The sequence below is a fragment of the Tiliqua scincoides genome, chromosome 1 (genome assembly GCF_035046505.1).
Source record: "Tiliqua scincoides isolate rTilSci1 chromosome 1, rTilSci1.hap2, whole genome shotgun sequence".
NCBI lineage: Eukaryota > Metazoa > Chordata > Lepidosauria > Squamata > Scincidae > Tiliqua > Tiliqua scincoides.
The window spans coordinates 310,285,917-310,307,578 of record NC_089821.1 but is presented as its reverse complement, the minus strand read 5'-3'; the positions used below and the strand labels follow the sequence as shown (position 1 = coordinate 310,307,578).

The 21,662-nt window shown below is 48.4% G+C and overlaps 1 protein-coding gene across 1 annotated transcript in view; it reads left to right on the top strand.

Moving 5' to 3' along the window:
• The window catches only part of NID2 (nidogen 2), a 60,061-nt gene that overhangs the window by 28,805 nt on the left and 9,594 nt on the right, over positions 1 to 21,662 (top strand). The window contains 12 exon segments of the mRNA XM_066624359.1: positions 651 to 896; positions 2,926 to 3,126; positions 4,400 to 4,630; positions 7,346 to 7,489; positions 9,333 to 9,356; positions 9,359 to 9,460; positions 12,543 to 12,662; positions 15,460 to 15,546; positions 15,549 to 15,602; positions 18,967 to 19,086; positions 20,039 to 20,269; positions 21,308 to 21,529. Of these exon segments, the coding sequence (XP_066480456.1) occupies positions 651 to 896; positions 2,926 to 3,126; positions 4,400 to 4,630; positions 7,346 to 7,489; positions 9,333 to 9,356; positions 9,359 to 9,460; positions 12,543 to 12,662; positions 15,460 to 15,546; positions 15,549 to 15,602; positions 18,967 to 19,086; positions 20,039 to 20,269; positions 21,308 to 21,529 (1,782 nt within the window).

Sequence of the window (21,662 nt, the reverse complement as noted above, 5' to 3'; positions counted from 1 at the left end):
TCTGTCTTGCTCAGTGTTTCTGGTTGGAATCTTGGTCAGAGAGGAGGGGAAGGGGTGGGAAGCACAGCACAAATGCACACCCTCCTGTCTTTAGCCATGTTTTGGTATATGGATATTCTGTGGCCCCAAAAAAAGCTCATAGATGTCTCATGGTTAAGGAAGCCCATGTGGGTTTTGCATCCAACTGTGCAGTTATTTGGTGGGGAAAGCTCATTTCTACAAGGGAGCACACATTTGGTCAGGCTTTTGGACCACCAAAGAAGCAACTGTCAAAAGTGAGCAAGCAAGACTTTGGCTCTAGCAAGGTACGCTGCCCAAAATGGAATAAGGATCTGTGGGTAGGCAAGTCCCTCGATGTTTGAGGTGATGTGTTCCTAGGAGGCCTCAGCTTTTCACAAAATGATCTTGACATTTTCTGTCAAAGGCATAAGATCAACAAAAAAATCTGGAAGGAAAATGCTGGTGTGGTCAACCTGGGAGAAGGACTTATTCATCCTTCGTCTGGTTGGTAGATGAGCAAAAAAATTCTGGAGCGAAGTAGTTTGTGAGACGTTTCTGTGTTGTGATATTCAAATCCTGCATCTGGGGGAATCTCTCCTGACCGTTGCCTGGCGCAGTGTGGGGGTCACCGTTTTCTTTCCTCTTGCCAGGAGCCGCTCACCGACTCAACGGCAAAGTGAGTGGCAATCTCCTGGTGGGGCAGACTCCGGTGCACTTTGACAATGTTGACCTCCACGCCTACATTGTCGGCAATGATGGGCGCGCCTACACGGCCATCAGCCACATCCCTCAGCCGGCTGCTAGGTCTCTGATGCCCTTGGCTCCCGTCGGGGGCCTCTTTGGCTGGCTTTTTGCTCTCGAGAAGCCCGGCTTTGAAAATGGCTTCAGTATTGTTGGTAAGTAGCGTTTTTATTTTGGCTGAAAAGTATCCTAGAAATATTTTAAATCTTTGCTTTTAATATTATTTATATGAATAGCACAGTGGTTCTCGAACTTTCCCCCCGATCCTTGTAGCCATTGGCCACATCTCCCCATTACAACACCCCACCTCAGTTACCCCCAAAATGGGGGTGAAGGTGTTATAATTATACACTAGAAACAAAAAACAGCTGCCTGCACTCTGAGGCTGCAATCCAAACCACACTAACCACACTTACCTGAGAGTAAGCCCCATTGAACAAAATAGGACTTAGAAGTAAGTAGACCTGGTTAGGATTGTGTCCAGAGTTTGTTAGCAGCACACCTGGAGGGTTTTGGAAAGGGAGGGGGGAAGTGATGAATTTGCTGGGGGAGGGGAAGACTTTGTTTTGTGTGTATCTGCTAACTGCAAACTGATGCAAACTGAGACCTAGAGACTGTTTGGCTGGAATCCTAACCCCACTCTCCTGGGCGTAAGTCCCATTGAGCACAATAGGACTTACTTCTGAGTAGACCTAGCTAGGATTGTGCCTTTTGTCTTACAGTAGCAGCCAACAGAGTACCCCCTCCCCCCCAAAAAAAGGAGGAAAAAGGGGAATGGCTAAAAAGGAATGGGGATTTTTATTTTTAATCAATTTTTGGAGACAAAGCCATCAAGAGTGGCTTTTTTCTCTTTTTTGGAGGGGGAGGAAAAAGAGAAAGGTAAGGATCCTGGGTTAAGCTGACACAGACCCCAAGCCTATATAGGTCTACTCAGAAGTAAGCCCCATTTGAGTCAATGGGGCTTACTCCCAGGAAAGTGTGGAAAGGATTGCAGCCACACCCAGCAAGCCTCACCCCAAAGTAGATGGGGGCTGTTCACACACACACACACACACACACACACACACACACACCCAACATGCAGATGCCACCCCTGTTCCCCCCAGGCAAGACGGAGGGATGCAGGCTGGGGCATTTGGACACCCCCCCACTAGGAGCAGGCTGGCTCCTTCCTTCCCAAGCAGACTTGACCAATACCAGGATGCCCAGGGCGAGGGGCACACTGGGAATGTAGTCCTTGGGGCGAGGCTGCACATGGAGAGAGCTCCATGCTGAGATGCGGCACCTCTGCCTGCCCAGCCAGCCGTCTCTCCCACCTCCCCCCACCATGTTTCACACGCCCTCCCAGCCTCACGCTGCTGCATCCACCTCGGTCACAGCTATAGAAAAGCAGCAAGTCAGCAGGCAGCACTTGGAGCGGAGCAGAGCAGCCTCTCTCCTCGAGATGCCTGGCGATGCCCCTGGAGGCTCATCACGCCTCATTAGGGAGGCAGGACGCACAGATTGAATACCTCAGGAATAGCACACTCTGTTTGCAAGGTGGTTTTCAAAAAGAGAGAGAGAGTAAAATGATGGGGCTGGGGGCAGCTCTCCTTCATGTGTGTGTGTTGTCAGGAGATAACTTGTATATGTAGAGCTGTGCATCAAGGAAGTGGAAACTAGGATGCAGCAACAGTGTGGGTTGGATTTTTATATTGCTGTTGCATTTTTCCTAAGCGCCTAATGTTTGAAGTAGCACATAAATGCTTGTAACCAAGTGCTGATGGTTTCTTTCTTTCTTTCTTTCTTTCTTTCTTTCTTTCTTCCTTCCTTCCTTCCTTCCTTCCTTCCTTCCTTCCTTCCTTCCTTCCTTCCTTCCTTCCTTCCTTCCTTCCTTCCTTCCTTCCTTCCTTCCTTCCTTCCTTCCTTCCTTCCTTCCTTCCTTCCTTCCTTCCTTCCTTCCTTCCTTCCTTCCTTCCTTCCTTCCTTCTTCCTTCCTTCCTTCCTTCTATCCATTTATTTATTTATGTTAGGAGGGGGCTAACCCGAGCAGAGAATTAATAGTGAAGGGAGTGCTTAACCCTTCCCCTTCACTCATTTTCTGTTCCAAAAATGCAGCATTTTCAATGTAAATGGACTGGTTGGGACTTTAATATTACTTGCTATGGTACCATAACACATTTCCCCTTCCCTGCTTCCAAATAGGTGCTAAATTTACTCACAGTTTTGAAGCCACTTTCTATCCAGGAGAGGAAAAGGTCTTTGTGAAGCAAACAGCTGATGGGCTGGATGCAGAAAATTATCTCAGCATTAGGACTGAAATTCAAGGGCAGGTGCCTTATATTCCTGAGAATTTCACAGTCCACATTGCACCTTATAAGGAGATCTACCGCTACACAGATTCAGGTATGGTTGAGAGTCTCTTAACAATTCCCCATACCTTGTGTGTGATCCTCTGTATGTTGGAAACTTTGCTGTTTTGGGGGAGGGCCTCCCCCTCTGCCATTGTGTTGACTAGTTACTTCAGATCAACAGGTGAACTTCAGCAGCTCTAAGCTGAGTGGATGGGATATTTGTGAACATTCTATGACAGCACAGCAGATTAGCCCCTAGCTCTGCAAAGGCAAGAAACAGCTATCCAAGATATTAGCTCAGGGGTGCTCACACTTTTTTGGCTCGAGAGCTACTTTGAAACCCAGCAAGGCCCGGAGATCTACCAGGGGGGAAGGAAGCGTCTGACAGACACCCCCTTTAATGTATGGAGCACCTGCTGGAGTCTAGTCAGTTTCGTCAGTTTTGTTGCTGCATGCCTGAAGAGCAGCTAAAGTGTCAGTTTCAGTGTCAGTTTAGTGTCAGCTATATATGTCAGTTTCATCTAGTCACTAGACTAAACTGACATATTAACAGTTTGGAGAGACAGGGCTCCGCGATCTACTCATTTTGCCTCGTGATCTACCAGTAGATCGCGATCCACCTATTGAGCACCCCTGTATTAGCTTATATCCTTAATGTCTCCTTTATTAAAAGAATATATAATATAAACAAACATCTTGAAAGAAGAGGAATTCAGCATTAAATGTAGGCTCTTTGGAAGCAGAGACTTTTCATTGGGGTCCTTTTTTAACACTATTGAACATAATAAAATGCTCTGGATAAACAATTGATGCACGTATTTAGATAATAAAACTGGTTTGTTTACACAATACCAAACTATGACTTGCACTAACTGTAGATTCTGAGCCATGGTTTGTGTTTCATACCATGGAACTGTGCAGTTTCCCTTTCTCATGCCCTTCATGAGAATCCCTGGATGCTATTCCAGACAGTAGCCTCTGTGTAGCAGTGTCTTAAGTCAGGGCTTGTTAATTAGGATGTAATGCCAAATAGCAGTTTACTCAGATTGTGGTCTGCAAACCAAGTTCAAACTGTGGTTTCAGATTCTGATTTTGTGGCCATTCTCAAGCAGTGGTTTGGCAGATCTATTTATTTATTTATTAGATTTGTATTCCGCTTTTCTCCCCAAAGGGCACCCAAGGTGGCTAACAATCAAGTTAAAATACAGATAGTTTTGTTTTGAACATTGCAACAAACCACAGTTTTGCTTTGGGCTGTCATTGTATCTGAAGCACCCCTGTGGGTTTCTAACATGAGCCTTTGCCTTTCTTGCTCCTTGCCACAGTTGTGACATCCACATCTTATCGGGAATATTCCCTCATTTTGGGGAGCATTAACCAAACCTACTCCTACCAGCTGCATCAGAATATAACCTACCAAGACTGCCCACACGCACGCCACCACAGGACGATTCCTGCCTCCCAGAGGCTGGTAGTGGACCGGATCTTTGCCTTGTATAACGAGGAGGAGAGGGTGCTGCGCTATGCCATCACCAACCAGATTGGATCACTAGGAGGTGAGTTCCAACCATGGAGGGGACCTGGTTCTCAGGGGGCTCGTATTCCATCCTCAGGCCAGTGGCTTTTGACTCTCCCAGAAGGCTTTACTCATGCAAAGATTATCAGTGCTTGCTACAGTCTTGAAAACTGCTGGTCATCAATGTCCAGGATGGCAGTTTGGAGACAGAAAGACCCACTTGCCGCCCCTTTGAGGGGCAGGGACAGTAGCACTAAATGCACCACATGCATGCATGCCATGTTTTGCCTTTACAAGTTGACTGCTTGATTAATTGCAGTTAAGTGCTGGAAGCAGCTCTGAAAGGAAGAGGTAGAACAGTGATTTTCAGCCATTTTCATCTCACGGCACACTGACAAGGCACTAAAATTATCAAAGCACACCACCAGGTTTTTGATAATTGCCAAGGCACATCATGCTGCCGGTGGGGGCCTCCCATCCCTATTGGCCCTACTAATAAATGACCTTCCCTCAAATTCCTGTGGCACACCTGTGGACCACTCGCGGCACACCAGTGTGCCATGGCACAGTGGCTGAAAATGGCTGAGTTAGAATGAATCACGTTCAGACAGAAGAGACATGAGGACCTGTTCATAGGCCATGATGTTTCCACTCGGAGAAGTCATTTCTGAATGTTAGAACTGGGAAGAAGCTAAATGGAAACTGCTGGCCAGTGTTTCAAGGGCCAGATATTTTTCTGAAACCAGCGTGGCTCTATATGCATTTCCTTACTGGCAGCTGTGGCAGACGTAGCATTCAGGATCGGGACCAGGCCTGGTGGGGAAAGGGAATCTTGGCAGAGCCAGACTGGAGCCTCCTGCCGCCACTGTTTGCTCTGTAGGAGCCACCGCAGACTCCTGAGTTTGTGCAGGAGACTTGTGTAATTGTCAGCAACTTTTTGGTCCCAACTTAGAGCCTTTTCCTGCAGTGCTTCCCATGAAGCGTTTTAGATAAATAAATGAAAAAACTTCATGGTTGAACTTTCCTTGCACAGGACACAGAGAAGGTGCAACAGGAAAGGAGCTGGGGGCCTCCGGTAGAAAATGAAATCCAAGCACCCAAGGGCTCAGTGTAGTTTAGCCCTTAGCTGCTGACTCTACACCCCCTTTTTCAGTTCATGGGCCATGACTGGTGGAAATTATGTAGTCGTGGAGCAATCAAGGAGGTTTGCCAAGATTCCCTCTCCCTCCTTTACAGAGATAAAGTGGTTTTCTGTGTGTGGGTGAGAGCTAGGAGGTCTTGTCCCGGGGAGCCGGGGTGGTCTTCTCGTGGCTTCTCTGACAACAAAAGGTGCAATTTGTTGCTGCCCTCCCCCTTTCCTCCCCTCCAAAATGCATAAACGAGTTCCAGATCTTGGTTTGGAGTCCAGGCAGAACAGGGTGAGTCTGTCTGTACCACAGCAGGACCCAAGAAGATGATTTGAAGAGCTGTGAGTCAGCTTGGCCACCGTGGGGGGACGTGAGCAATTGGCAAAAAGTCTGTGGCAGAAGATGCAGCAATGGTGTGTTACTCCTGTTGCCTCTAGTGTGTGCTGCTGTGCACCAGACACACTTTGCAACCCTCCTGGCAGGGCTTCGGCAAAGCCCCAGCTTCCTTCTGGGGTGAACTGTGAAGTGTGGCCAAGCGTTTGACGAGCTTGTTTGTGAACACCTCCTGGCATTGCAACCTTCAACAGTGGCTAAGGGGAGCTGTGGGATGCAGCCAGCTTCCTAGTCCACTCCGTGTACAATACAGGAATGGTGTGCTCCCTGGGGCATTTGGTGGGCCGCTGTGAGATACAGGAAGCTGGACTAGATGGGCCTATGGCCTGATCCAGTGGGGCTGTTCTTATGTTCTTAACTACAATTCCCAGGAAGCCTTGCAGGTCTCTTGTTGTCTGGTGTGCTCCCTGGGGCATTTGGTGGGCCGCTGTGAGATACAGGAAGCTGGACTAGATGGGCCTATGGCCTGCTCCAGTGGGGCTGTTCTTATGTTCTTAACTACACTTCCCAGGAGGCCTTGCAGGTCTCTTGTTACCTGGTGTGCTCCCTGGGCATTTGGTGGGCCGCTGTGAGATACAGGAAGCTGGACTAGATGGGCCTCTGGCCTGATCCAGTGGGGCTGTTCTTATGTTCTTATTATGTTCTTATGTAGGGATGGGCCCAAATGCGCATGCAGTTACTGAGCACATCAGTGTTGTGTGCCCCAGAAGCCTGCTAATCAGATGAGGGGTTTGGTGGAGCCAGAAGGATTCCCAGCACGAGTTAGCTGCCGATACACTCATTGTGATGTGTATTCTGCCTGTCGAACTGGCATAAACCAAGTGCGCTTGTTCCTGAGGTCCTGTGGAGTGACAGATGCCAGTTGTTCTACTCTTTCCCAGAGACTAGAAGCCAAGAGCTTCCCACCCATTCTGGTGCAGGGAACAAATCAGTGGAAGGAAAAGAGGGAGGGTCCCACACCTTGGTCTTGGAACACATGATCTGTTGCAGGGCAAAGGTTTCTGCTCCAAGCGCCGGCATCTCCTGATCCAATTTGTGGTATTTCTTGCAGTCTGCTGCTGCTGTTTTGATTTTATTCAGTGGCTGTTGACCACCCTGAATGCAAAGCGAAAGGTGCCATAAACACATTTTTGAACAACGGGACATCACCTTTCCCTCCCAAAACGCACAGGATGAGAAACGTGGAGGCCTTGGTTCTTTCAGCATTTCCTCTTCTGCTTTCCTTCCCTGCCCAGACGTTTCTGACTCGACCACAGTGAACCCCTGCTACGTGGGCACCCACACATGCGACATCAAGGCACGTTGCCAGCCGGGCTCCGGGCTGGACTACACCTGCGAGTGCACTGCTGGCTACTGGGGAGACGGCAAGGAGTGTGTGGGTGAGTGTCGAGCCGCGTCCTGGCTGGACTTGGTAGTGTTGGAGTTCCATTCTGAAGAACAGCTTTGCTGGATCAGGGCCAAGGGCCCTGTCTAGTTCCACATCCTGTTTCTCACAGTCTCTCCCCCCCCCCCCACTCCCATAGCTGCTGCCGGGAAATACACAAGAAGGAGAGGAAGGCACCCTTCTCTCCCACTATTGCTCCCCTGCAGCTCCAGAGCCTTGCACACCCTTGGGGGGGCCTGGCAGGGCTGCTTGAGTTTAAAGGACTGCCTTCTCGAGTATGAGCCTGCCAGAGGTGCCTGGAATGAGGGCCTTTTTGGGTCAGTAGTGGATCTGGCATTAATTAAATGGGGCAAATGCCCCTCTAGGACCCTCAGAGAGGCTTCCAACGTGGTGCTTCAGGTGTGCCACAAGCAGAGTTGGTCAGAAAAGCCTCAGGAGGCTTCTTCGACGCGTCCTGGAGTCTCTGCATCGCTTTGGTGAGTGGGGGGAGGACAGATTCGCATGCGGGGGGCAGTGGCATCTTGCAGGAGACGCCATTGCAGACCTTTGCCCTGGGTGCGAGGCTGGGGAGGTGTGTGGTGCACCTTTGTTAGAGAAGCTTGCCTGGCACTGAACTAAATGTCCTTTGGGCACCAGGCAAAGACTCCACATGTCCGCCCGTCCCCCCAAGGCATTTCAGCAAACTTCTGCACTCCTTTAATCTGCTTCTTTTTTCTGGTACTGCTAGTTTTGATGCCCTCTCTTGTTTTCCTGTCTAGAGTTGTGCTGGAGGGTTAACAAAATGGAAGGACAGCATAAAATACGTTTTTAAAATATATTCATTAAAATGTCAGGTTTGAACTTCTCTGGTGAAATGCTGTACAATGGTGCAGGAAGTCAGAAGGGTTCAAAACTTGCCCTCTGCTGGCAGTGGTAGGTAGCCTTTCCCTGACAGTGAACTTCAGCACCTCAGTCCAGTTGTGTGAATCTCAGTTTAACGACCACACTGAAGTGCACTGACGTATGTGAAGCTTATTTCACCTGGGAGTGATCACGTCATGGGATATCCTTGTTCTGGTGGATACACTTGTAATGCCAGTGGGTTTTTGGCCAGCCCAGATTTGCATTTGCATTACAAAGCAGGTCAAGCAAGAATCCTTTAAAGCCTCAAGTGTACAAGCGCTGTTGGGGTGCCTTCAGACATGCATTTATTGTGCTAAAGGCCATGTTGCCGTGTGCATGATGCTTTTCACTATATATGGTTCAAACAAATGTCAGTGTTGCGCAGTGAACTTTCTGTGACATCCCTGTAACTCAGCCCGTGGGCAAGGGGAGCTTGCAGGAGGCAGCTGGCTTCTTTGCCTTGTTAAGCCATTTCTGCCCAATGTTGCATATACGCAACAGGGATCAAATGTGTGCACCTGTGGGCTGGGCAGAAATGGTTAAATGGCCACATTAATGTTTCAGTTGCCAAGTCTGTCCAGGGCTGTGCTAACGTAAGAAAAGCTGGAGGGGGATGGGGAGAAGAATAGAACCTTCTGTCCCTGCAGCTAGTGTTGTTCCAAGTCGAACAGTGTGTTTTTCAACCACATTTAAGAGGTTAAACTTGGAACTTTGCTTCCCTTGAAAAACATCTGGATCCATTTGGCCCTGGTTGTGTTTTTATAGCTGGAAGGGGGCTGAGCCGTTCTGGCAGGAATGAGCCAGATGTGGAACTGGGAATCATCCATCACCCAGCTGATCATGCAGCATTCACTGGAGCTCCTTGGAATCCTGATGGAAATGCATTTCCTCCTTCATGCCCAGAAGTTGTCAAAAAGCCCTTATTTGTCCTGTTAATTCCCTTTGTCCTTCCTCAGAACTCAATGAATGTGCTCAGGGCCTGGAAGATGCAGCCCAGAGGCCGTGTGTGTGAATACCCCAGGCAGCTACAGGTGCGAGTGTCCCAGTGGATACCAGCTTGCAACTGACCGGACCACTTGCTTAGGTAAGAGGCTAGTCCCTATGAGGAAGGCCTGCTTTTTGACTGAGGAAACACAAATTCCTTGGGCAACATTTGCCAGAGACTGGGTTTTCAGTGGAGGAGGGGAGGCATTGGCTATGAGGATGTAATAAAAGTAAAGGAATGGGGTGAATAACCAGACTGCTATGAAAAACAATTCACTGAAATTTATCTCTTCCTTCCTCCCTCCTCATACTGTTTTCTGCACTTTCATCTTGAACTGCAGAATCATGAAATGTATGAATTTTTGATGATAACATGGCTCAGACCTGATCTATGCATTCAGCAATTGCACATGTTAGTTGCAGAGAGTCCCAGCATGTAGAAAACTAGCAGTCCAGGAAATGACTTTGGAACTTTAATGGTCCATGATACTCTGGTTCTCTACCTGCAGGGATCACTTATGCATGCCATCCCCTTGCCTCTCATTCTGAAGTATTACTGTGTATTGTTAAGCAGTGCTGTCAGTTTCAGCTCCTCTTCTTTATTTCTCTTCTCCTGCCAATGATTGAATCCCAGTGATTGAATCCCACTTGCATAGTCCCACCTTTTAAGGAAAAAAAATTGCATTCAGATAGTCCAGAATCTGTGCCAAGGAAAATGGATAGTGCAGTCTCTATCACATTTGCAAATTTCTTATTTTTTCACCCTTCTCGTGCATAGCTCTGGTTTTGCTCCTCTGACTTCTGTCTTTGTATCCTAAGGACTAGCAACTTGCTTTTTTGGAAAAGAAGGCTGAGATCCTCGGGCAGCTACGTTCTGCAGCCTGAGCTACACACTGTGCAGGTTTTCTGTACACTTGCAGAATCGAAGCCTAGTCTCACATCCCAGATCATTCCCAAAGTGCTTGTTGGTCTCCGTATAAAGACTTGAAAAAAACTAACTTGGGAATCATGATCTGAGCAAGCGTAGCAAATGCCACAGCTTTTGGCGCACCTCTTTTTCCCAGGCTTCTGCTGATGCCAGTGGAAGCTTTCTGGTTTCCTCAAATCAAGATTTGGCTTTGGGCTTTTCAAGGCCTGGTATCAATTAACTCCCCATTTGCAGAATCTGTGAGCTGCAGGGAAGAGTGTGTGGGGGTGGGAGATGAGGGTGATGGGAAGGAGAAGAGACCTGGTGTTGTGTGGAGGCCAAGGAGTCGAGTGGCCAAGTGGGTCCAAGTTTTGCCTCTGCCATTGGCTGACAGGGTGGCCTTGGTGAGCTGCTTCTCTCATCCTCAGCTCTCCACTTGAACTGGAACAGGTTGTTCAAAGGCTGGCATTAAGATGATGTCTGTGAAGTGCTTCAGACGCTCAAGTGCTGTTTGCAATTATTAGTAAGAGGAACAAGCTTGCAGCACCCTCCAGCCAACATGCATGGAGGTTAAAAACAACAACAACCTGTGTTTATCTCAGATTCTTTTCCTAGGAGTTTTCAGGGCTTATTGACAAGAACATAAAGACAGCCCCACTGGATCAGCCATAGGCCCATCTAGTCCAGCTTCCTGTATCTCAAGAGACCTCATTCTGGTGCCCTCCCTTGCATCTGGCGTTCTGACATAGCCCATTACTAAAATCAGGAGGTTGCACATACACATCATGGCTTGTAACCCGTAATGGATTTTTCCTCCAGAAACTTGTCAATTCCCTTTTAAAGGCGTCCAGGCCAGATGCTGCCACCACATGCTGTGGCAAGGAGTTCCACAGACCAACCACATGCTGAGTAAATAAATATTTTCTTTTGTCTGCTCTAACTCTCCCAACACTCAATTTTAGTGGATGTCCCCTGGTTCTGGTGTTATGTGAGAGTGTAAAGAGCATCTCTCTATCCACTCTGTCCATCCCCTGCATAATTTTGTATGTCTCAATCATGTCCCCCCTCAGGCGTCTCTTTTCTAGGCTGAAGAGGCCCAAACGCCGTAGCCTTTCCTCATAAGGAAGGTGCCCCAGCCCCGTAATCATCTTAGTCACTCTCTTTTGCACCTTTTCCATTTCCACTATGTCTTTTTGAGATGCGGCGACCAGAACTGAACACAATACTGAACTGAACACAATACTCCAGGTGTGGCCTTACCATAGATTTGTACGATGGCATTATAATATTAGCCAAGAAATATTAGACAAGAAAAGTGTTTTTCTTCCAATCTGAATGCCTTGTGCTTTAAAACGGCTCCCACATTTGTCTTCTAAGATCACAGGTAGGGCCCTGAATGTCCAAGACTGGCATTGACTTTGCAAGTATGTATTTAAATGTAATAAATCAGTGCTTCCCAATGTGTGGGTCACAAGCCCAAGCACAGTGGGTTGCAATCTGGGCCCTCCTGTCTGCCCTCATGCTGGTTTGGTTACAAATAGGAGCCATTCCAGCAGCCCCTTTCCTTACCTGAGCCTCTGGAGACCTCTTCCTGCCTGATGACCACTCTCTGGGCCTTTGGAGGTCTCGGATTGGCTTAAGTAGCATCTGTAAGCCAGTTTGCTTCGAAAACTGGGTGGCTTATGCAGACTTCTGAGGGATATTCTGAGGCCTGCAGAGAGCTGTAGAGTGGTTGCTGGGCTGGGAGAGGCCTCCAGTAGCACTGAAAGCATTGTGACCTACTGCAGAGGACAAGGTGAGTCGTGGCGCTGCAAGTTTGGAACCCTATTGTAAATTGGCTGCGAGCCCAACTGACTGATTAATTGGCAACTGGTAGTGCTGCTTTCATGTTTGGAACTTGGAGGTGGTTTCCTCCCTTCCCCATGCACCTTCAGGTGAGTGTCTTGGGCAGAGGCCTGTCAGGACCCCACTGGCTTTGGCCCATCAGGATTAGTATTTTCCAGCTCTGAAGATTTTAGGGGTTTAAGGAGGATTTTCTCCTTTGCTCTTGAAGCCATTTCCCAGCAGACCTTCACCTGTCATTGCTTTCCTCAAGCGCTGATCTCATTTTGGGGAAAGGGGGCAGGACTGCTAATTCCCACTCATCCCCAGACAGATTCTGGTCGCATTTTCTTCCAGTGAGAACAAAATGCCTTGGGCCGTATCTGTGTCCAGGCCAGACTCGGTGGGTCCTGTTCTTGGGTGCTCTGGCTTTTCTTCCTTCCTTCCTTTCCAGATGTGGATGAATGTGCAGAAGGGAAGTGCCACCAAGCCGCTGATTGCTACAATTCTCCCGGCTCCTTCTCTTGTCGCTGCTGGGCCGGCTATGAAGGTGACGGTTTTCAGTGCTCACCAGGTATGGCTCAGCAGTTAGACGTCTCATAATGTTTGGGAAGGGAGAAATGAGTTGCCAGTGGGTAGCCTCATAAAGCTAGGTGGGTCCTGATAGAGTGTCACTTTAAAAAGTGGGTCCCGCTGCTAAAACATTTGGGAACCACTGCAGCTAATGGACAAAGACTTTTTTGAGAATATGTAGCTCAGTTTCACATGGAGGTGTAGCTATGTCATTTGACACCCGGGACCCATAAATTTTTGTCACCCCATACAACATAATTATTTAATTATGTAATTATTTATTATTATTAATTATATTATTAATAATTGCTTGATTCACATTTTTGTTCCACCCTTCCTCTAAGCAGCTCAGGGTGGTGAACCTGGTTCCTCCCTTATTTTGTCCTCACAACAACCCTGTGAGGTAGGTGAGACTGATAGTAATAGTCATGGCATGAAATGAATAATAATAATGGCTAGAAAATAAATGCAGTGAATATTTCCCCATAATGAAATTCTGCATCAAATGATATAGAACATGCTGGTATTATTCCTATAAGCTGTGATTACCAGAACTTTGGTCACTAGGGTGTCACCCTCCCCCCAATGTCTCATTGGCCTGTTTTGAGTTAAGGCAGTGGTTCTCAAACTTTTAACACTGGGACCCACTTTTTAGAATGACAATCTGTCCAGAACCCACCGGAAGTGATGTCATGTCTGGAACTGACATCATCAAGCAAAATAAAATAATTATAAATAATTAAGTTAAAGAAAAACAGATAATTGAATAAGGGGAAGCCAGCCCTGTTTCACCAAGTGAATTTTCTCTGTAACCTGCCTGCAATAATACCCCCCCCCCACACACACACACAAAATCAGTGAGATTTTCAGCCCTCCCCAGTGCCCACCTTACTAGCTCAAGCCTCTGTTTTATTCTTTGGGGGGGGGTGCTGCCTTCTGGAGCATTTGTTGAGCTCCACTTTCATCAGATTGGGACCATGCAGCTAGCCTTGCATTCCCATTTGCCTGACTTGACCAGCAACCAAGGCACGTTTGCTTACTCGCTAGTAAACGCGACAGTGTGGCTTACTTTTGCTTTCCATAGGGCTCAATACATCATCTGCTTGGAGGGAGGGACTTCCTTCTTGGTTGTTTTTTGGGTGCTGCTTTCATTGGATAAGAACCATTCTGGTGTCCTTGGATTCCTCTCAGCCTGCCCTTTCTGACGGACTATGGCACGTTCGCCTACTCACAAGTAAACGCATGATACGACTCAGTTTCACTTTCCATAGGGCTCCATGCATTTTTTGTTCTCTGGTTTTTTGACCATAACTTTTGAAGGAAAGGAGATATTCTACCCCGGGTTTTTGCATTGCATTCTACTGGAAATTCCACATCCAACAGTATATAGCATGATGAGGTTACTCATAACCTCCGTGACGTTAGTGTTGTTGGCTCATTTGTCACATCCCCAAAGCTGGTACCTGGGGTGGACTGCCCCCTGCTCCTTACTAGCTACGCCATTGGTTTCACATTATCTGTGTGCAAGAAACTTGAATCGAGGCAATGTGATTTCCATGTGCTGGTTATTCTTGTTTTTGTGTGTGGTGGAACCCAGACTATACGTGTCCCTGGGTGGCATCCTGAACTTGGTTGTCCCAGGAGCTGTCATCAGCTTTTATTGAGGACTTCTTGCTTGGAAGTTCCCTTCCAGTTGTGCTTTAAAATACAAATATTCCAGCCCTCGTTGGAAGGGAGGCGTCCAAGAAGATTGAAATCTGTCCCCAAATTGGCTCCTGGCAGAAAGTTTGTCCACACTGGGCACAGCCTAGCAAACGTGAGTTGTGGGGCTAGCTGAGCTTTTTCCAGAGAAATCTCTCTTGATTGCTGCCCATAGACTTCAATTGCAACTAAGGCTCCAATGATGAATTGCACAGAATTATTGATTCATTCTTCTAAGGTTTTTATAAGCATGCACCCACACGCATGCAGTCTTGACAGGCCGTAAGTCTGAGTGGGGGAAGGATGGATGGGAAGGCTGCTTAATCCTTTTTTCAAGCACAAAATCAACTTCCCCAAGAGGCAAGAGAAAAGATGCAGGGACAATGTGGGACATTCATCTGTCTCCATGGGGTGAGGAAGAGACCAGGATGGGGGGGGCTGTGTTTAACTGAAAAGGGGCCAGAAAGGAGAGGGGAAGCAGCCTCTCATGGCACACACACTTCTTCTACTCAGATGTGCCCTGCCCAGGTGTCTTAGGGTTTAAAAAAAATGCAGAACAGAGAATTGCAGAACTCTTTGTGATGAGTAGGTCAAGCCTGTCTCTTGCCAGGTTGTGTGTTAGGCCTCAGCAAAGGCCAGAAATGGTTTTGGGTCCAGAATAGGTGGGGGTCGAGTTCTAGGAGAATCAAATTAGAAGTTGATGGCAGGTGCATAGCCACAGGCAGGTAGGGATCAGGAACTGAAGCAGCCATTGTGGAAAGCGTATCAGATGCCCTGTTAGTTGTTTAGATTGAGAAGCACACTGTGAAGCCAGGAGCTTTATAGGGCCTGGTGGGATGGGATTGGCCCTTGGAGACCAGCTGACTGGAGGCGCAGGAAGGTTGGCACCATTGATCTCAGTTTTTCAGGCTTGCAATGGAATGAGAGAGCTGGTGGTTCAGGTCGTATTGTGTTGGAGTCTGACTGCCGGAAGCTCCAGTTCAAGATATGCTCCCGTTGTGCTCTGCACACATCTGAAGTATAGTTGCAACTGGCTTCTGCCCTCTTTCCTCAGCTATGTGCTACAACGGCAGGCCTTACGTTTTCCTCCCTTCCAGTCACTGCTCCACCATCCAATCCCTGCGAGGATGGAACTCACACCTGCGCCTCTGCAGATCGGGCACGATGTGTGCATTACGGGGTCGCTCATTTGGCTGCGTCTGCCTTCCTGGTTATACTGGGAACGGGCACAACTGCACAGGTAAGGGGAAAGGAGGGAGGGTGGACTGCCAGAAAGCCTATCGTGCCTTGCCCTTCCATGTAAGATGCCAGGAACCTGTGGAAAAGTCACAACTGGTGAGAGAGGAAATGGGCCCCGGATTTGAAATCTGAGTTCATTTCTGCAAATACTTGAAGTGCTATGGTTTCAAAATCATTTCGTTCATAAATTTTCCTGCAAATTATATCAGAAGAGAGGCTACCCCCTTCCTTCCAGATTGCACAAAAAGCCACCTGTCTCACAATGGTTCTATAGTAAATGCACTCAGAGTCAGAAGTAGTGATACTTTACCAGTGGTGTGAAACAGAGATGCCTGCGTTGGCTCGGTCATGTCATGAGAATGGATGATGGCCGGATCCCAAAAGATCTCCTCTATGGAGAACTCGTGCAAGGAAAGCGCCCTACAGGCAGACCACAGCTGCGATACAAGGACATCTGCAAGAGGGATCTGAAGGCCTTAGGAGTGGACCTCAACAAGTGGGAAACCCTGGCCTCTGAGTGGCCTGCTTGGAGGCAGGCTGTGCAGCATGGCCTTTCCCAGTTTGAAGAGACACTTGGCCAACAGTCTGAGGCAAAGAAGGAAGGCCCATAGCCAGGAGATTGACCAGGGACAGACTGCACTTGCTCCCGGTGTGGAAGGGATTGTCACTCCCGGATTGGCCTTTTCAGCCACACTAGACGCTGTTCCAGAACCACCTTTCAGAGCGCGATACCAGAGTCTTTCCAGACTGAAGGTTGCCAACAACACACATTTTGTGTGGTGCTGCTAGAATTAGGAATGCAAGGGGGGTTGGCAGCAAAATGTTGCATCTCCTTGGCCTTAATATCCAAGTGGCTTAAGCAAGCCATTTTTTCTCCCGCCTTCTCCATCCCACCCCAGTTTATACTGCTGTTATTTTTTTCCCAGATGATACCTCAATGTTCCTTGGCTCTTGGGGCACTGAACACAATCAGTCCCCATCAGCCTGTTTTTTAAAATTTTTATTTACAAATTTACATGTGCATAGACAGATATTCCCCCCCCCCCCCATTATGCAGGAAACTACTGCCTTGTCTGTGGCAAAGTGACAGGCATTTCAGCACCTGCGTTTGCTCTTGTATATTAGATACTCAGTGTGCTTGGGGTTTTAGAGAATATCTGGGGAAAGTTTCCTTCCCTGAGGACTCTCTGATCTAAAATTCGATGCAGGGGAAGGAAATGATGGTTGGAATAAATAAGGGGAAAACACATGATTATTTTATATTTGTATCTCTTTCCCCTTTCACTCTCTTTCATGTTCTTCCTGCTTGTTACCCTGGGGTGCTCTTTGATCTATCTGCTAGGATAGTGGTTCTCAAACTCTGAGGGAGCTTTACTCTCTCAGTAACTCTTTGTGGGGGGGGGGGGGGAAATTAGGGCAGCAATGCAATCCCCAGGATCGCGTCTCTGGGGACTGGGTGTGTGCGTGTGTGTGTGCCTGTGCGTGTGCGCGCTTTTGACTCGCATTAGGTAGGCAGGAGGTGCAGGAAGCCCTGCATAGCCCTCCTCAGCGCTCCCCAAGGCTTGGAACATTCAGAAACAGCAGGAAAAAAGCACCTCCTGCAAAAAGTAAGTGCCTACCCTCCATTTGTAAGCAAGTCAATGTAAGTCAAAATGCACCCCCTCGCCCCCCCATACAGATGCGATCCTGGGGATTGCTTCCCTGCCTCTCCCCTTCCCCCGCCCCTTAAAGGGATGGGGAACCTTTACACAAACTGATGGGTCCACTATGTCTTTTTTGGGTCGCTGCATCTCAAAAAAGACATAGTGGAAATGGAAAAGGTGCGAAAGAGAGCGACTAAGATGATTATGGGGCTGGGGCACCTTCCTTATGAGGAAAGGCTACGGCGTTTGGGCCTCTTCAGCCTAGAAAAGAGGCGCCTGAGAGGGGACATGATTGAGACATACAAAATTATTCATGGGAAGGATAAAGTGGATAGAGAGATGCTCTTTACACTCTCACATAACACCAGAACCAGGGGACATCCACTAAAATTGAGTGTTGGGAAGAGTTAGAACAGACAAGAGAAAATATTTCTTTACTCAGCGTCTGGCTGGTCTGTGGAACTCCTTGCCACAGGATGTGGTGATGGCGTCTGACCTGGACGCCTTTAAAGGGGATTGGACAAGTTTCTGGAGGAAAAATCCAGTATGGGGTACAAGCCATGATGTGTATGCGCAACCTCCTGATTTTAGAAATGTGCTATGTCAGAATGCCAAATGCAAGGGAGGGCGCCAGAGTGATGTCTCTTGTTATCTGGTGTGCTCCCTGGGGCATTTGGTGGGCTGCTGTGAGATGCAGGAAGCTGGACTAGATGGGCCTATGGCCTGATCCAGTGGGGCTGTTCTTATGTTCTTATGGGTCACAACCCATCAGTTGGAGAACCACTGTGCTAGGAGGTTTCTTCTCTGGAGGAAAGACGCAGCTGGGGACATGTCCCACCTCCTCCCCTGAACCAGCCTTTCCTCTGTTTTGGCAACTCCCTTCTCCGCTGTGAACCCCTCCCCTGCCCACAACATGCTTTGTATGCTGGCAGCTTAAAAAAATTTTTGGGAGTAGTGGAAAACTCTGGAACCATTCCATGGCACCTCCACAGCTGAAGCAATCAAGGGGTAGGGAGCAGACAGATTCGTCCACCTGAGGCAGAGCCCCACAGCCAACAGGTCTGGAGGTTTCCAAAACCACAGCCTGTGCTTGCCTCCAGATTCTCTTCCTTTGACGTACTTGGGACTGATTGGCAAGACAAGTGTTTTTCTTCCACTCTGGATGCCCTGGACTTGAAACAGTTCCCACGTTTTGTCTCTCCACAGGTAGGGCTCTGAAAGGTTATTCAAGGCTGGCATTGACTTTGCAAGTACGTGGAAAGCGCAATGAAGTGATTAATTACCTATGAGCCCAATTCTTAACTGATGTAATTAATTTATAGCCAGTAAGTCTTTCTTGTTTGGAACACTGAAGTGGTTCCCTTTCCCATGCGCCTTCAAGTGAGCATCTCAGGCAGAAGCCTGCAAGGAACCCCCTGGCTGTGGCCCATCAGGACTTGGCATTTTCCAGCTCTGAGAATTTTAGGGCTTTAAGAGGGATTTTCTTCTTTGGCTTCTGCAGCTATTTCCCAGCAAGGCTGCACCTGTTGTTGCTTTCCTGAAAGCACTGGTCTCATTTTGGCGGAGGAGGGGGTCAGACTGACAATCGCCCCCCCACCCCGGTTCCTGTTACATTTTCTTCCAGTGATAGCAAAATGCCTTGGGCCATATCTTTGTCCAGGCCAGACTCTGTGGGGCTGTTCTTTGAGTTCTCTGGCATTTTCTTCCTTCCCTCCCTTCCAGATGTGGATGAATGTGCAGAAAGGAGGTGCCACCAAGCTGCTGATTGCTACAATTCTCCCGGCTCCTTCTCTTGTCGCTGCCGCGCTGGCTATGAAGGGGACGGTTTCCATTGCTCACCAGGTATGACTCAGCGGTTAGATGTCTCACGGTGTTTGGGTAGGGAGAAATGGAGGGCAGCTCTCGAGTTCTGGTCGCCACATTTCAAGAAGGGTATAGTGGAGATGGAAAAGGTGCAAAAGAGAGCAACCAAAATGATTCCTGGGCTGAGTCACCTTCCCTATGAGGAAAGGTTACAGCGTTTGGGCCTCTTCAACCTAGAAAAGAGGTGCCTCAGGGGGGACATGATTGAGACATAAAAAAAATCATGCAGGGGATGAACAGAGCGGATAGAGAGACGCTCTTCTCCCTCTCACATGACACCAGAACCAGGGGACAGCTACGAAAGTTGAGTGTTAGGACAGACAGAAGAATATATTTAGTTTGTGGAACTCTTTGCCACAAGAAGTAGTGATGGCATCTTGCCTGAATGCCTTTAAGAGGGGATTGGACAAATTTCTGAAGGAGAAGTTCATTACAGGTTACAAGTCATAGTAGGTATGTGCAAGCTCTTGGTTTTAGAGGCAGGCTGCCTCTGATTGCCAGTTGCAGGGGCGGGCACCGGGATGCAGGTTGTGTCTGTTGACTTGTGTGCTCCATGGGGCATTTGGTGGGTCACTGAGGTACAGGAAGCTGGACTAGATGGGCCTTTGGCTTGATCCAGCAGGGCTCTTCTTATGTTCTTATGAGTTCCCAGAGAGAGATTTCTGTGTACACATGTGAACCTTATACAGTGAAAAGGCAGAGGTTCTGGGTAAGAATTGGTATGATTTGATACATTTTTGCCAATTGTGCATCTGGAGCATCTCACGAGAGGTTCAAAGAGCAGAAAGAAGTTCTTTCCACTCTTGGCAACCGGGCCTTTCCCCTTGTGATTGGCTGGCTACGCCTCGCCCAAAGTTTCATGAAATAGGCTCTCAGACTCATGCTGTGGAGACCTGGATCAGGTTGTTTCTTCCTTTGTTCCGGCTGGCAGGGAGTGTGCAGAGAATGACCCGCTGCGAACACGAGCGGCTCTATTCCAGCCAGCAGGCTCAGTCCCTTCCTGGAGGCCCCCACATCCCTGAATGTGACGAGCAAGGGAACTACAGGACACTGCAGTGCCGCGGCAGCACCGGGGAGTGTTGGTGTGTAGACAGTGATGGCAAGGAGGTTGCTGGAAGCCGGACACTGCCGGGTTCCGCCCCACCTCGCTGTGGGACTCAGGGTGAGTAGTTCCCAGCCTCTTATTCTAGCTTGCTGGTAGTAGTGATTGGTAGTAGGCAAGGTTGGTACTGGGAACCCAAGTGAGGGCTTGGGACTCCAAGGAAGAGAACATTCTATTCCTGGGACTTGCCAGAAATAGGACATTCAGGTTCCGAGGCAGTCTCCCCTGGAGTGTCAGACTCTGGGGTTATACAACAGAGGAGGATTCTTGCCCTTCCTGGTCCAATTGTCACCCTTCCTGGTGGTCTTATTTGTTTGGGGATATGATTTCTCTTAGTCTGCGTCATTTTCTCTGCATTTCCTACTATTTTTGGATAATTGTCCAAATTTTGCTAGTTGTTGGAAGGGGTAAGGACATGGAAGCCCTCCTCCCAGACCACTGGAGATCTGGCCCAGCTTTCCCTCACATTGTGAGATGTCAGTGGGCCTTGCCTACCCACTTTCAAGCTTATCACCACAGCCATAAGGTCTAGAAACCTGGTGAGCATCCCAGGAAGCTGAATATACCAGTAGTTAATAAGAAGCATTGCTTCTCTTTCTCCTTCCTCTCACTCTTACGATGTATCAAAGAGCTCAACTGTGATATGTCACTGTCAAAACTTAGTTGCTGCATTGACAGCCAGTGCTAAGCTGTATTCACACAAATGAGGGGGGAAAATTCTGCATACAGTCAAGTGATTTTGTTGGTGTTTGCACTGAAGCCTCTTGCACTGCTGAAGAGGCAAGCCATTTTTCTGGCTAATTAGGAAGATGTAAATTGACACCTGGGTTGATGGTGGGAACATCAGAGGGAATTTCATCTCTTCTCAGATTTTTCACTGCTGTTGTCATCATGGTTGTGGGATCCAGTCAATTGCACCAGGGACTGCTGTTAGTACTGGAATAGGAGATGAGGCTTTGGGGATGGGGATGGGGGGTGGGACTTAGGCAGATCTGAGGTCAGAATCCGACTTTCTGCAAATTAAGTGTTGGGGAGACAGACGTCAGTGTAGTTCTTATGGCAGCACCTGATGTCCTCTACTTGTTCTATGTTCTTTAGAGCCAACCCAGAGGCCGCAGACGATGTGTGAACGCTGGAGGCAGAGCCTTCTGGAGCACTATGGGGGCAGCCCACGGGATGAGCAGTATGTGCCCCAGTGTGACACTCTGGGCAACTTTCTCCCTCTGCAGTGCCATGGGAACAGCGGCTACTGCTGGTGCGTGGACGAACATGGCCGTGAGCTTCAAGGCACAAGATCTGAACCTGGCATCACTCCTCCATGTAAGGGGGCCTCAGTGCGCTTCAAACCTTCCTGAAAGAGTAGGGGCCAAATGAGGGGGGTTTCCAAGAAGAGGCCGAAGCAGCGGACAGGCAGAGGCTGGCCAGCTGCCCCCCTGAAGGAAGCAGCATGGTG